Source organism: Oryzias melastigma, linkage group LG20, assembly GCF_002922805.2.
Source record: "Oryzias melastigma strain HK-1 linkage group LG20, ASM292280v2, whole genome shotgun sequence".
NCBI classification, from domain to species: Eukaryota; Metazoa; Chordata; class Actinopteri; order Beloniformes; family Adrianichthyidae; genus Oryzias; species Oryzias melastigma.
The window spans coordinates 5,971,150-5,984,293 of NC_050531.1; the positions used below are offsets into that span (position 1 = coordinate 5,971,150).

General features: G+C 36.8%; 2 protein-coding genes across 4 annotated transcripts in view; one reads left to right on the plus strand and one right to left on the minus strand.

The window, feature by feature from the left end:
* Nucleotides 1–1,605, minus strand: part of pou6f2 (POU class 6 homeobox 2) — a 103,441-nt gene extending 101,836 nt beyond the window's left edge. The window contains exons 1-2 of the mRNA XM_024280148.2: nucleotides 1,533–1,605; nucleotides 870–947 (exon numbers count right to left, since the gene is read on the minus strand). Of these exons, the coding sequence (XP_024135916.1) occupies nucleotides 870–904 (35 nt within the window). The 5' untranslated portion in view covers nucleotides 905–947; nucleotides 1,533–1,605. The remainder of the gene's footprint in view (nucleotides 1–869; nucleotides 948–1,532) is intronic.
* Nucleotides 1,606–1,627: 22 nt separating this feature from the next.
* vps41 (VPS41 subunit of HOPS complex) overlaps nucleotides 1,628–13,144 on the plus strand; it is a 21,865-nt gene continuing 10,348 nt past the window's right edge. Inside the window, exons 1-7 of one of the 3 annotated variants that reach the window (XM_024280144.1) lie at nucleotides 1,628–1,828; nucleotides 2,101–2,139; nucleotides 6,112–6,219; nucleotides 7,615–7,692; nucleotides 9,966–10,040; nucleotides 10,877–10,939; nucleotides 11,014–11,079. In XM_024280144.1, coding sequence (XP_024135912.1) covers nucleotides 1,808–1,828; nucleotides 2,101–2,139; nucleotides 6,112–6,219; nucleotides 7,615–7,692; nucleotides 9,966–10,040; nucleotides 10,877–10,939; nucleotides 11,014–11,079 — 450 coding nt within the window. In that variant the 5' untranslated portion in view covers nucleotides 1,628–1,807. Of the gene's footprint in view, nucleotides 1,829–2,100; nucleotides 2,140–6,111; nucleotides 6,220–7,614; nucleotides 7,693–9,965; nucleotides 10,041–10,876; nucleotides 10,940–11,013; nucleotides 11,080–12,261; nucleotides 12,309–13,144 lie in introns of those variants that run through there. The other 2 variants (XM_024280145.2, XM_024280146.1) reach the window with 2 other exon arrangements.

Genomic DNA, 13,144 nt, shown 5'->3' on the forward strand with positions numbered 1-13,144 from the left:
CTCTTAAAGTGAATACAAGCTGTGCCAAAACTTAAAAGATATTTTTCTTCCTGAGCTTGTTAATATGATCAACAGTCATACCTCTCCCCTCTGCTAAAGCTAAAATGCTCCCCAGTGGACGGTCGGTGGGTCAGTGAGGGCTGAGGGCTATCAAAGCAGTGTATTAAAAGGAGCTCTTTGAAGCTTGTAAACCATGGTGCCCAGCAGCAGGTCCACAACAGACAAGCGCCTCTGATTGGTCAGGTGTGTGTGTGTTTTTGGCTAAATCGATCTGCAGAGCTGACATTCTCAAGCATCAAAGCTTGTGGTGCACTAATCTTGCTCCACGTACGCAAGCACAAGCAAGAGTTGTTTTTATTATTTTGCTTTATTTTGTCTATGAGATGCTTATATCTTAGTGCAGCTCGTGCATGCTTATGATAGCAGAGTTAGTGGACCGCGTTTTAATGGTTTCAAAGGGAATGGACACATATAGAATTAAGCTCAGGCCGTATTTATCAACTACTAAATAATGCAGAACTATAAAGAGAGAGATGCAGAGGCCTTCCACTAGATGCTCCATTGGCAGCAGAGTGACACCACAGAGATTCACACACAGCTGCTCCTCAAAGTCAGTTTCCCCCCTTCACCGTCTCTGGAGACCCGCGCCACGTACACATCAGTGAAAGGTGTGAAAATCTGATTTCCCAAAAAGGATCGGTAATTCTCTGTGAGGGTGGAAGCCGCAATCAATAAATCATTGGTAAGCAGATTGTAAAGAAAAAAAAGAGAGATCCCCCTTTGGTATCTGTGCATTAGGATTCTCCTGAGGATGAATGAAGCAGGACGGAGGTGTGAGACAATCTCAATAAAGAAGAGGCAACTCATACCTCTGGAATCCATCCGGACTCTGAACAGTCAGCATTGTGACAGGAGAGCGCCACCCGGCACTTAGATGATGGAAAAATCTGCAAATGTACACAACAAATGAGTAGTTAGGTTAAACCTGTAACATCTTTAACAAAAGACCCAAAATCATCCTTAAAATGAATGAAGAAGCAAGAAAATTGAAAGACTTAACTGTCTTGTATTTCCAGTAATTTATTGTAAACCGTTTAAAAAAAACCTGTTTCAGCCACATAGGGTGGGAGGAGTAAATGGCACATCTATGAAATCAGAAATTTGTCTTTATAGTTCCCTGCTTTCCTGTATCCTCTGTTTCTATTTGAATAATATGGCTGTTTGATTTTTTTTTCATAGTAGATTTGCTTCATAATCTGGCATTTTAGTGGTCATTTTTTAATAATATAATATAATATAATATAATATAATATAATATAATATAATATAATATAATATAATATAATATAATATAATACGTGTTTAACTCTGTTAGCAATACATGTTATTAGCTTTGGCTTGGACAGACAATTTTTCTCTAAAAACTTTTAAAAATATAAGTCATATGAAACTTATAAACTTATAATATTTGATACTTGAGCACTTAAAAAACATAAAACACATAAAACACAGACTTTTTAAAAGCTACCTACCTCCGCTGCACTCATTTTCAGCAACAGACGTCTCGAAATAAACGCTGTTTTGACTTTGACTACAATACCCAGGGTGCCTCGCGTTTTGGCATCAGTCATGTGATTCAGCTAATGGCAACAAGACTGCTTCGTCAGTAAACATCGCTTTCTAGTACCTTAATGTGAATACTTTAGCCGCAAACACAGTTCATATCGGTAGTTTGACATGCATTTTATCCATTTGCATTGAGATATAGAAACATTTGCCTTCGGAATTTAACGCTTTTGGAACCACAATGGCGGAAGTGCAAGAAAAGGTGAGCATAGCATGCTAATGCTAGCTAGCAAATGACAGATTTATATGTGGTTTTACTAAAAAGAATAACAAAATTGTAGTAAATATTAATGAAAATTTTTTAGTCTCATTTATTTTGTTACTCGTAATTCCTGTTGAATTTATTATTTTGGGTTGTTTTAGTTTTTCTTTAATTGTCAATTATTTTCAAAATAATATGTGAAGATTAAACATTTAGTTCTTTACGAGAAAAAAAAGATTATTAATAATAGCTGAATGTGCTTTTTCTTCAAGGATAAAAAGCCAAGTGAAGAATTTACTGATGAGTCTGAGGTAAGAAGCGTATCATTTTATTATTTTGTTCCTTATATTTCTTAAAATACTGCTGCAATTTCCCCTTTTTAAAAAAAAATAAGGGGACACCTACGCTTAGAAGTATATTTAAATTGTGACATGGTTATAAAGATACATGATGCTATGCCACACAGTTTCTCTTAAATAAAGCTTTATGGACCATAATGCATCAAAACAACTCACTCATTTTTTGTCAGTTGTCAAATTACAGATAGATTTCCTGATCCATCTGTCCTTTAACTGAACGGGCAGATTGCAGGAATCGTGTTTAAATAAAACATATGACATACAAGGCTGGAAGAAAACAAATTTTTTGTTTCTAATTTAGGTATAGAAATAAAAAACTAACACATTTTAGAGAATGACTCCTTTGAAACTTTTGAATTCTCACACAAAAAAATAGGGAAAACATGTTTTTACAAAAGTCTCAATATTTATGACTCCATGTGTTTTATACATAAATGCTTCTACATTCTGAGATTATGTCTTTCAAGTACGATGGATATAAAACTCTTTAAGTGTTCAGCAAACTATAGCTAAACTGCTGTTGTGTTGAGATATTTGCTGTTCTTCTAAGTGAAGAAAAAGGAGTACAGATACACTCACTGGCCACTTTATTAGGTACACCTTGCTAGTACTGGGTTGACCCCACCTTTTACCTTCAGAACTGCCTCAATCTTTGGTTGCATAGATTCAACAAGGTACTGGACATTCTTCAGAGACTTTGATCAATATTAACATGACAGCATCACGCATTTACTGAACATCCATACTGCCAATCTCCCGTTTTACATCCCAAAGATGATCATTTGGTTGAGATCTGGTGACTGTGGAGGTCATTTGAGTCTTGTGAACTCATTGAGACTGTGGTGTTGTTGTGCATTCATAGATACTCTACTACAGATCTGAGTTGTAAACGGTCGTTATATGAATTATTGTTGCCTTTCTATTAGCTGGAACCAGTCTGCCCATTCTCCTCTGACCTCTGGCATCAACAAGACGTTTTCCCACACAGAGCTGCTACTCACTGGTTATTTTCTCTTTATTGGACCATTCTCTGTAGGGATGATTGTGGGTGAAAATCCCAGTAAATCAGCAGTTTCGGAAATACTCAGACCAGCCCGCCTGGCACCAACAACCAAAGTCACTTTCTTCTTCATTTTGTTGCTCGGTTTGAACTGCAGCGGATTATCTTGACCAAATCGACATGCCTAAAGGCATTCAGTTGCTGCCATGTAATTGGCTGATTAGAAATTTGCTTTAACGAGCAGTTGGACAGGTGTACCTAATAAAGTAGCCAGTGAGTGTATAGCAATCTTTGTTACTGGTCCCAGCTCCCTTCAGATCATTTACCGGTTCAGTTTATGTTCAGTATTACAATGAAATATATCTTTATTTTATTAAAATTATAAAACGTTTTTTAGGAATCATTAAAATATTTGGTTTGATTAAACTATTTTTTTTAACTTGATTCAATAAATTCTCAAAGTCAGCTTTCTCTAAAAAATCTAACCTTTAAGTATGAATTTACAACAAAAAAACCTTCACACATCACTTCTATTCACTGACAAAATGAAGGGCAAATTACATATAAAGCATATAAAGGTTGGCATTAATTAGAAGAAAACTATTAACTGTCAGAAGCTGTTAACCACATAGCTGGAGGAATTTTAATTTTCTTTTAAAAGTGAGTTCTAGTCTTTGTTTTTCTCGAAGGATAGCTATCATTTAAAGTTCAAAGGCAGCTGCATTATTTTCATTTGTTTTAAAAGCTTCAGTTGAAGAGGACATTCCTTCTTTTCTCATCCTGCGCGTTTGCGACAAGCGCCGTCCTCTCTGTGTGTTCTGCAGAATGTTATCCTTGATGCAGTCCGACTGAATAGTTCAACCTGTTGTATTTAAACTGTCAATAGGCAAGAAAAATGGCATAAATGGCTTCAAGATAAAGGCCAATGGAGGAAAAAAAAACAAAAAAAAAAAAAACAAAGAGCAACTTACGAGAGATGGGAAAAGTTTTAAAATGGGGATTTTCTCTGTGGGGATGAAGTTTGCCTTTGTTGTTTGATACGCCTTTGAAATCCGTGACAAATGCCCTCGCATCAGAAATCTCACAACCAGAATACACAGGAAATAGCCTAGATATGGCGTTGTTGAGTGGGAAAGGATTGTTTTTGAAAATAACATTTTTTCCACGCTATTGTCCCCCACCTCCAACCCAGTAGCACATAATGGCAGACAATGTTTTGAGTTGATGCACCCTCTGGGCAGCCACAGACTGTGCAGTATTGGTTATAAACCGAATTATGAGTAATATTCAGGCTGTGACTGGCCGCAAATGTTGACTCATGCTGGAAAGTGTAACACAGTAGAATACTTTAAGTTTGCTTTATGAAAACAATAAATTCACGCGTCTCACTGGGGATAAACGGCATCCAGAAAAGATGAAAAATTGTTGTTTTAGGCCTTTCATGCAAGGTAATGAAAATTTGTCATTTTTTTGGGGGGGGGATCTCCTATACGTGGATACATGTAAACACTTCTCAAAATAGATTCTATACTGTATTGTTCCTGCTTAATACAATGACTGAACTCAGTTTATTTTGCCAATATATACGGAAACACATCAAGGTATGAAACCAAATAACACCACGTAATATCAGTTATTAGGACTAAGAGGTATATTATTTTGAAAAACAAAACCTTTAACTGAAAAAAAAGGTCGGATAAACACATGTGCCATAAATATATATAGTTTATATTTAGATTTTTTAGGCAGTAATCTTTCTCGCTTATCAATGTCATCAGATTTCAGCTTTTTAATGTTGTTTTAAGCAAAAAAAGGCTACACAAAAATCCCCTTTAAGGATATTATTTTTATATATAATATTATTAAACAAATATTTTTTTTAAATCGTAATACTGACTGATTTAACACCTTTAATCATGCTTATACAGTGAAAAAGTTAATAAAAATGATGTATAATTATTTAATAATATGTATAATAACAATCATATTTCTTTTAATTTGTCAGGCTTAGATCTTAATTTCACAAAGTGTGCAGTTTTTATTTATTCAGTGAAGAAAAAATAATCTGCTGGTCTTTTTTTTTGGTGGAATTAATGTTGTTTTGGAAAATAAACATTTTTCCAAAATCTTTTCTATTTGCTTTTAACTTCAATTACATACGTTAAAACTGTTAAAAATAAATATGTATATATTTTTTTTAAACCTTCACTAATTATGCGGAGCATCCCCGCCCCCTTTCCCCTCCCCATTGTGAAGCAAGGAGCTTTAGTTCTTACCCCTCCTAGCATATTTTCTGCGTCACCAATTATGTTTTTTTTCTACTCTATTTTGTCGTCTGCTACTGATTCATGAAAATTTGAATAAATAAATACTCTGAAATGCAATTTAAAGCCAAATCTTCTTTATATTTGTCCTCTATCATCAGAAAAATGCCACAAGAAGTTGTTCAAAACACCAAAAAACACTATTTTCATCTGTGGATCTTTAACTTTAGTTATCTTATAGTAGCTGATGATTCCTTGTTTATTGTCCTCTTCTTGTAAATTGAAATAGCAATCTATTAAAGTGTGCAGTTTTGGTTTATTTAGTAAAGAAAAATGACCTGCTGATGCCTTTTTAAGGTTTTGCCACTTATTTTTGGTGGAAATACAGCAGATGCCTAAAATCTTTTGCATTGACATGAGTTCAAACTATTTTTTTAATTAATTAAGCATTTACAGTTATGTCTTTATGTTATATTTGAAATAGACTTTAAAAGAAAGAGGTCTAAAACTTAAGATTTCTTGAAGAGGACTTTTGCATACTCCAGCACACTGCATGGACTTCTTAGAAATTGTTTTTTGTAACTTTCGTGAAGTGACTCCGTCTAAATGACTACCTTTAAGAAAGTGTTGAGTGAAAGCCCATTTTCCTCTCCGAACCAGGAGGAGGACAGCGAGGAGGAGGCCAAGTTAAAGTACGAGAGGCTCTCCAACGGGGTGACAGAAATCCTCAAGAATGACGCAGCCAGCTGCATGACCGTCCACGACAAGGTAAAGGTGATAATCCACCCGCCCCCACGCATGCCCGGCCGGCCGCCAGGGCTTTTCAGCTTCAAGTCCAATCATTTCAGGAAACGATTCCCCTTTGTTTATGTGTGCATTTGAGAGATGTCATCTTCAAAGTTGGTTTTCATCCCTGCTGCTCAATCTGTAACGGCAGCCCATTCTTTTCTCACCTTCCCCTGCTTTTCCTCTCAGGGAGGTGCATCAAAAGGCACTATTGTCTTTTCCTCTTTTTATTCCCACTCCTACATATTTTTCGCTCCTTTCCCATTTGCTGAATGTTGATATTTTTAAGAGGCACACTCCTCAGCGAGATGCTTAATCGTCGTGGCACCAGCAGCACACTTGCACGCCTGAGTAGAGCGAAAGTCATCCCCAGTTACGTCTCCCCACCTGATGTTTTATTAACCGCAGCTGATTTTCATTTATTTATTTGTTTTGCCAGATTTTTTTCCTACCCTCCAAAACAGGCCTCAGCTGAAAGACTTCTACGAGAGCAGTTTTAATTTTTCTGAGCACCTTCAGCCACTCAGACGTGGTCACAGCAGTCGCCCCCCTCCGCCGCGACAAACTCGGCAGCACATATTGCCTTATGTTGCCTCATATTTTAAGTGTCTGAATCGGAATTTCATTTGAACAATTCCATCCTGATAAATCCTTTTAAAAGTCGCTCCGCCTCACAAGGTTGAACCTTTTATTTATTTATTTTTTTGGTTATTTTATTTGGAAGATTGCAGGGGCTCTGTCTGACATGCTCAGCTGTGCCTGTAAATATAAGCATTTCATTATAGACTGCACTGAAGCATGGTGGGCTCGCCGCACATCCACATGCTGCTCCGGCAGGGCGGGGGGATTAGGAGGAGGGCACCGAGCAGGGACTTGGTAGAAGAACACACACTTAATCTAATGCCAGAAGCCCCACTTTCTATAATGTTTTTGTCCCTGTGGACTCAGGCAAACACACACACACACACGTTCAAACGCACACCCGCGCTTTTGCTGAAGCACGACTCCCACAAACCAGTTGCTGCTCGGTAGTCTGTTCTGGGCAGGGAGGTGATTGGGTTGCATGCGGAGCATTGAAGAAGTCAGATGTACAGTGCATTTATTATGCTTAAGCATTTTAATTTGAAAAAAAAAATGCCATTTCACAGTGTCTGCTTTAATAAATAGGGCTTTTCCACCCTCTGCAATTTCACAGTTTTGCCTCCAAGAACACCCAATCCCTACCCTGTCCTTTCCTCTGCAGCTCCAGGAAATGTGTTTTATCCTCCTGCACAGCCTTCGAGAACGCAATCTGCTGTCTCTCTTTAATTCTCTGAAAATCTTGAACGACTAGTTTGATATTTTCAAGTATAAGTTACATTTGTCCTTTTTTCCCAGTTCTTGGCTCTAGGCACACACTTTGGAAAAGTTTATTTGCTGGACATCCAAGGAAACGTCACTCAGAAGTTTGTCATTGTGAGTATTGAACATGTGCTAAACACCTTTCTGTCACTTTAATACACTGCAAAAACAATAAATCAGATTATGATAACGCAACTGTTTTTAGATCACAATTGAAATGATTATTTCTAAGGATGGGTATCGCCAATAATTTCCAGATTTGGCTGGATTCGTTTCACCAGACCCTGGATTGATTTGATTCCGATTTTTTTCCCGATTCGATCCACTCAAACAAATTTGATTAATTTTGTTTAGAAATACATTAATGATCTATATATGTTTTGAAGATATCATATTTATCCGATACAGTTTACATACATTAAAATGTATTAGTGAAATAATAATGACATTGCTAATACCATACAGTGTTACAATTGTTCTGCCTCTCCTGGAGGGCGTTTCAGTTTGGCCACCAGGTGGCGATCGTGCTATAACATTACATCTTATTTCAGAAGAAGAAAGTATGAGCAAAAAACTGTTTTAGGCCACAAATGGTTACTTAAAAAATATTTCCTTAAAAGAGTTTTTAAAATTCATGCCTGTGAGTTTATAAATATGTTCATTTATTAAGTATTGTATGTTTAGGTTGACCGAGTGTTAGCATTAGCCGTCCTATGGGAAATCCCATCATACGTTAGCATCAAGCTAGCAGACTTTAGCATCATGTGTTAGATCAATCTCTACTTTTATGGGTCGATTATTGATCTATTAAGCTTAGATCAATTCAGATTGATTGATCAATTTTATCAACCCAGCCCTAATTATTTCTAGTTTTATTGCGGAAAAACAAAAAATGACTTTGGCTGCAGTTTTAAAAAATAAAAAAGAAAGTGATTGAATGAGGATTCATTGATAAATGGATTGTATATCTACTTTTTGGTTGAATAAAATGTCACTTTTTATTAGAAAAGATTATAATGTTTTCCTCTAAAACCTAAACAATCGAGCAACAACGTCAGGCTATAGGAGTTTTATTTTGGCAGAGGGACTTTTACTTTTGCAATTTAACCTGAGCAAAACACTGTGTTGTCTTTCAGAGAGCTTGTCTGTCTCCTGAACCCTCAGAAAGTCCAAAATACTACTTGGTTTAAAAGCATTTTTGCTTTTGTAACAAAAAAAGTTTATTTTCTGTGAAAAAAAAGCACAAAAAGTTGTTGAATTTGAACAAATGCTGATTAATTTGTCGCTTTTGCCGGAACTACTGACCCAAAGTTGATATAAAGTCTTAAATTAACATAAAATACTATAAAATGTGTTGATAGTGACTTTCCTAGTGAAGCCTCCTGATAAGCTGATGGGTTCAATTTATTTTTGAACTGCTTCTGTCTGTAGTTTTGGTAGTTTTGTGTGGGTTGATGAACCTGGTTAACAAAGGGGAGAAAATGGACACTGCATATAAAAACTAACAAAAAAAATGTTGTCACAAAATATCAAAAGTAGTGGTCTACAAAAATAATCAGCACAAAATCTCCTCCTCAATTCCAAGTGTAGGTGAGCTGGTGCTTATAAAACTTTTTGCCCAAATGCCACTAATTAAAAAAATAAACATACAGAACTACAAAGTAAATAAGAAAAAAGTCTAAATATTTTGGTCTCTAAACTTTTATTTTTTTAGAAAGAATTGCCCAACTGATATGTATGTGAAATACTTTTTTCCATTATTATAAGATGAGCAAACTCATTTTTTACTTTTCGGTTATCATTAAATTAAATTGCATATTTCTATGATAGGAAATAATGAATTTTCTTTTGTAATTAACATTCTCAGAGTTATAACTTGCAAATTTGATTATTTTGACTTAATACATAATTTGAATTGAGAAATAAGTGGGAATAAAGAATATTTTTTGCACTTTTTTCAAGTCTTATGTGTGACCCATTTGTGTAACGTCATAAATGTGTTAATTTATTCAGAACTCTTGTTATATTGTATTTATTTTTAGAAGTCTGTACAACAAATAATCAAAACATTTTTTAAAATTGCTCATTCTGTCCTATATTGTATAATTCCAGAGGATTTAGCCCAGAAAACCAATATATTATTAGAAATAAATCACAATATTTTATTTCTAAGAGTATTTTAAGTGTAAAAGGCAGTCGTATTTATGTCCTTTTCCTGCACTGACACACACACGAGGTCGGGCAGCCATTCCATATCTCTTTGCTTTTGCTTTTCCTGGCATTTCACTTAGTTGGGTTAAAATGTCAGCCAGCAGCATTTGGCCAGCCCCAACGATATTCACCTCCCCCCCTTTGAAAAAAGATGCCTTGATATTGTGTCTCTGCAGAGCTCGGTGAAGATCAACCAGATCAGTCTGGATGAAAGTGGAGACCATGTGGGCATCTGCTCCGAGGATGGAAAGGTGAGATTTCCTCTGGTTACTCATCCTTGGGCCTACATCGCCAATCTGGGGTTTTCATCTTCTATAATTCATATGAGTCCATCTTATCAGCCCCCAACTTTATTCTAATGATGAGAAAGTTACGGCTTCATTCATATTTAGAAAATTAAGTTTTATCTTCCCTCGATCTACAAATTAACTCACTTTTTCCTACTAAGGTTGAAATTTACGAATTTTAAAGAGCAGAGGAAGCGATTGCAGTCGAATCTGTTGAGCTGTCAGTCAGCCATCAGCCTCCTGTGTGGATACCCTCTCCATGTTCTTGCTGTTATCTTGTCTCTTCTCATCATTACCACCATCCTTCCTGGATTTCACAGACAAGATATGCACTCTGATAGCGCCCGCCCTCACTTCTAGCAGTTTGCGATCTTGTCGCACGAAAAGTGGAGCGGCACCATTAAAAATCAATGGTTTGCCCCCAATAATTCAGTTCACTGTTAATCCAAAGATTAATCCTCAATCAGCGAAGCAGCAGAAAAAGATACCCTATTAGTTTTACATCATTTCCCTATCTTTCCTTTTTTTTTTTTTTTTTTTTGAGATAAAAATCAAATCCTTACAGCAAACTGAAGCTGCAATCCTAGACCTGGACTTATGTTCTAAACCCTGCAGGGTTTCAAGAATCAACTCGTCCACTAATTGGTGACCCAGTGGAGACGCATGGAGCCAATCAAAGTCTACTGACCACACTTCTTTCTCCCGCTGGCCTCACATAGTTGCAGAGGCAGCAATTAAAAGAGACATTTTCTGTTATTCACCTTCCGCTTGGTGTTCTGCCACCTCACTTCTGGTTTCAGGTTCAAGTGTTCGGCCTCTACACCAGAGAGGGCTTCCACGATAACTTTGACTGTCCCGTCAAAGTAAGTTTTTGTCTGCAAATACAGTTGTTTTTTAACACGCACGTGCCGAAAAACAATCTTCATTGTCCGTGCAGGTGGTTGCATTGCATCCTCAGTTCAGCAGATCAAACTGCAAACAGTTTGTCACCGGGGGCAACAAGGTACGTCCATTTTTTCTAATGTGTGCAGTTTTCACCGCTTCCTTTCTCAATAAATCATCCCAATTGTGTCCAGTTAAAACAGATTCCTGTAAAAAAAACACATGCAACTTTGACTGGGGTGAAGCCCGGGCCTTTGTCTGGTGTGAAAGCCTTTTTACTTTTCAGTCTCTTTGGTGGAGTGCTCTCGGCAGAGCTGGCCATTTTCACAAAGTGCTGTTCTCTCAACAGTGTTTCAAGCAGATGTCATTATAGTGAGTGTACATAATCTTAGGAATTTTTTTTTTTTTTTTTTCGGGCTGATGTCTTTTGGAAGGAATGTATAAGTGGAGGAAATTTAGCCATCAAATAAAAGCAGAAGAAAAAAAAACAAGCTCCGTAAACCGTGCCGATGTGGCGTCGTTTGATAGTCTATAAATAAAGGTTTACTGACATTTATGCAGCTGTGTTAGGGGGGGAAAACTTTCTCCACAAAACTTCATTATTAGTGTTACTTTGCCATTTTCTTTCAATCGGCTCTGATTCCTCTCAGTTCCATTTGTGAAGGCCTCCGCAAGGTGCCTCTGATGAAAATCAATAAGCCTCAACGGGAGCCCCGTCCTGTCAAAGGAAATTCAATTTTGTCTCCCCAGTTCTTTTGTCATATCATCTCTTTGTAGAGCAAACTGTTTATTAACATAGCCCAACTGCTGAATTAAAGAGCCTTCTCCAACCCTCCTTTGTTATATTATTCCCTTTTTTTTACAGTAAAGACAGTAGCAGTGTTTGAAATGTGAAAGACAGGCGGCTGTAGATGAAGCTGTTGTGAAGCAATCAATTCCACCGACGGCATTGTGGCTGAAAATAATGAAACATAATGAACATGTGAGCAAATACCCTTTTTTCTCTAGGCTTTACATCGCCCTCCGTCTGCAATAAATGCTGTTAAAAATACAAGTCGATTTTAGCACTTTCCTTATTGCTCCTATTTCAATCCATGCTGGTAAATTTAGTGCATCACTTGATTCTTTTGAACGAGAAGGGTTAAAGGGTTTTTATTTGTTGCTCTGCTGGAGTCAGGTGTTCAATTTGTCTTCATTTTCTTTGTGCCAAAATGCTTTAAAGTGGAATTAAATCTGTACTTGCAGGTTCTGCTTCGTTATTTTGACTTTAAATGAGAAAACTTCAACAGTCACAGCTGTGTAGGGTCAGTGCAGCCATATGCCATGCATCTACTGCCCTCTGCAGGTCAGGTTGGTCCACTACACCCCCTGAACTTGAAGACCTCTGAAGAAAATTGTGTTTTTTAACATGTATTTCTCTCATGATTGAGGAAAATTAATCTTAAAATTTTATTTCTGAATATTTCTTTGTCTAAATCAGAGTGAGTCAGGAGCAAACAATAAAATGCTGTTTGAGAAAGTTCATATATTTGACGTAGAAAGCTCCCCTTTAGAAACATCCACTTTCAGACAAATAGATCTATGTATGTCTTTGCATTTGGCTCAAAACTGTACAGCTGGATCGATATAGCTCGCCATTTTTGTTTTAACTGTATGTTTCACGTCTCCCTTGAAAAACAGATCTCAGTGGGACTTCCTGGTAAAATAAAGGTTAAACGAGAAAAAAATGCACCGCTAATGTTAGGTTGGAGGTGTTGAGGGGTTAGCGGGAGAACGTGTGAGCAGATGGGTCCTGCCTACAACTCACACAGGTGAATTTCTAGTCTGCAGAAACTATATCTCCAATTACATGTGCAAAATGTCTTAAATTGGATCAAAGATCAGATTAGATTAGAAACTGTATATATGCCACACGTTTGATTGGAAAAATAAATGATTTTTGACATGTGCAGAACTATCTAAAATACTAAAAACGGCCGTAGAAGAAGAAATGGCAAGTTCTGTTGTGAACAAACAAAGCTGCAGCTTTACATAATAAATAAAATAAGCCTTTATTTTATCTGGACAATATTGGTAATATAAATTCACATTATTGTTTGCATGGCAGCATTCCCACCAGACAGTTCTCCCTGGACACACGGCTTTCTTGCGTCCAGCACCTCAGAGTAGCCGCCTCCTCCGGAGCG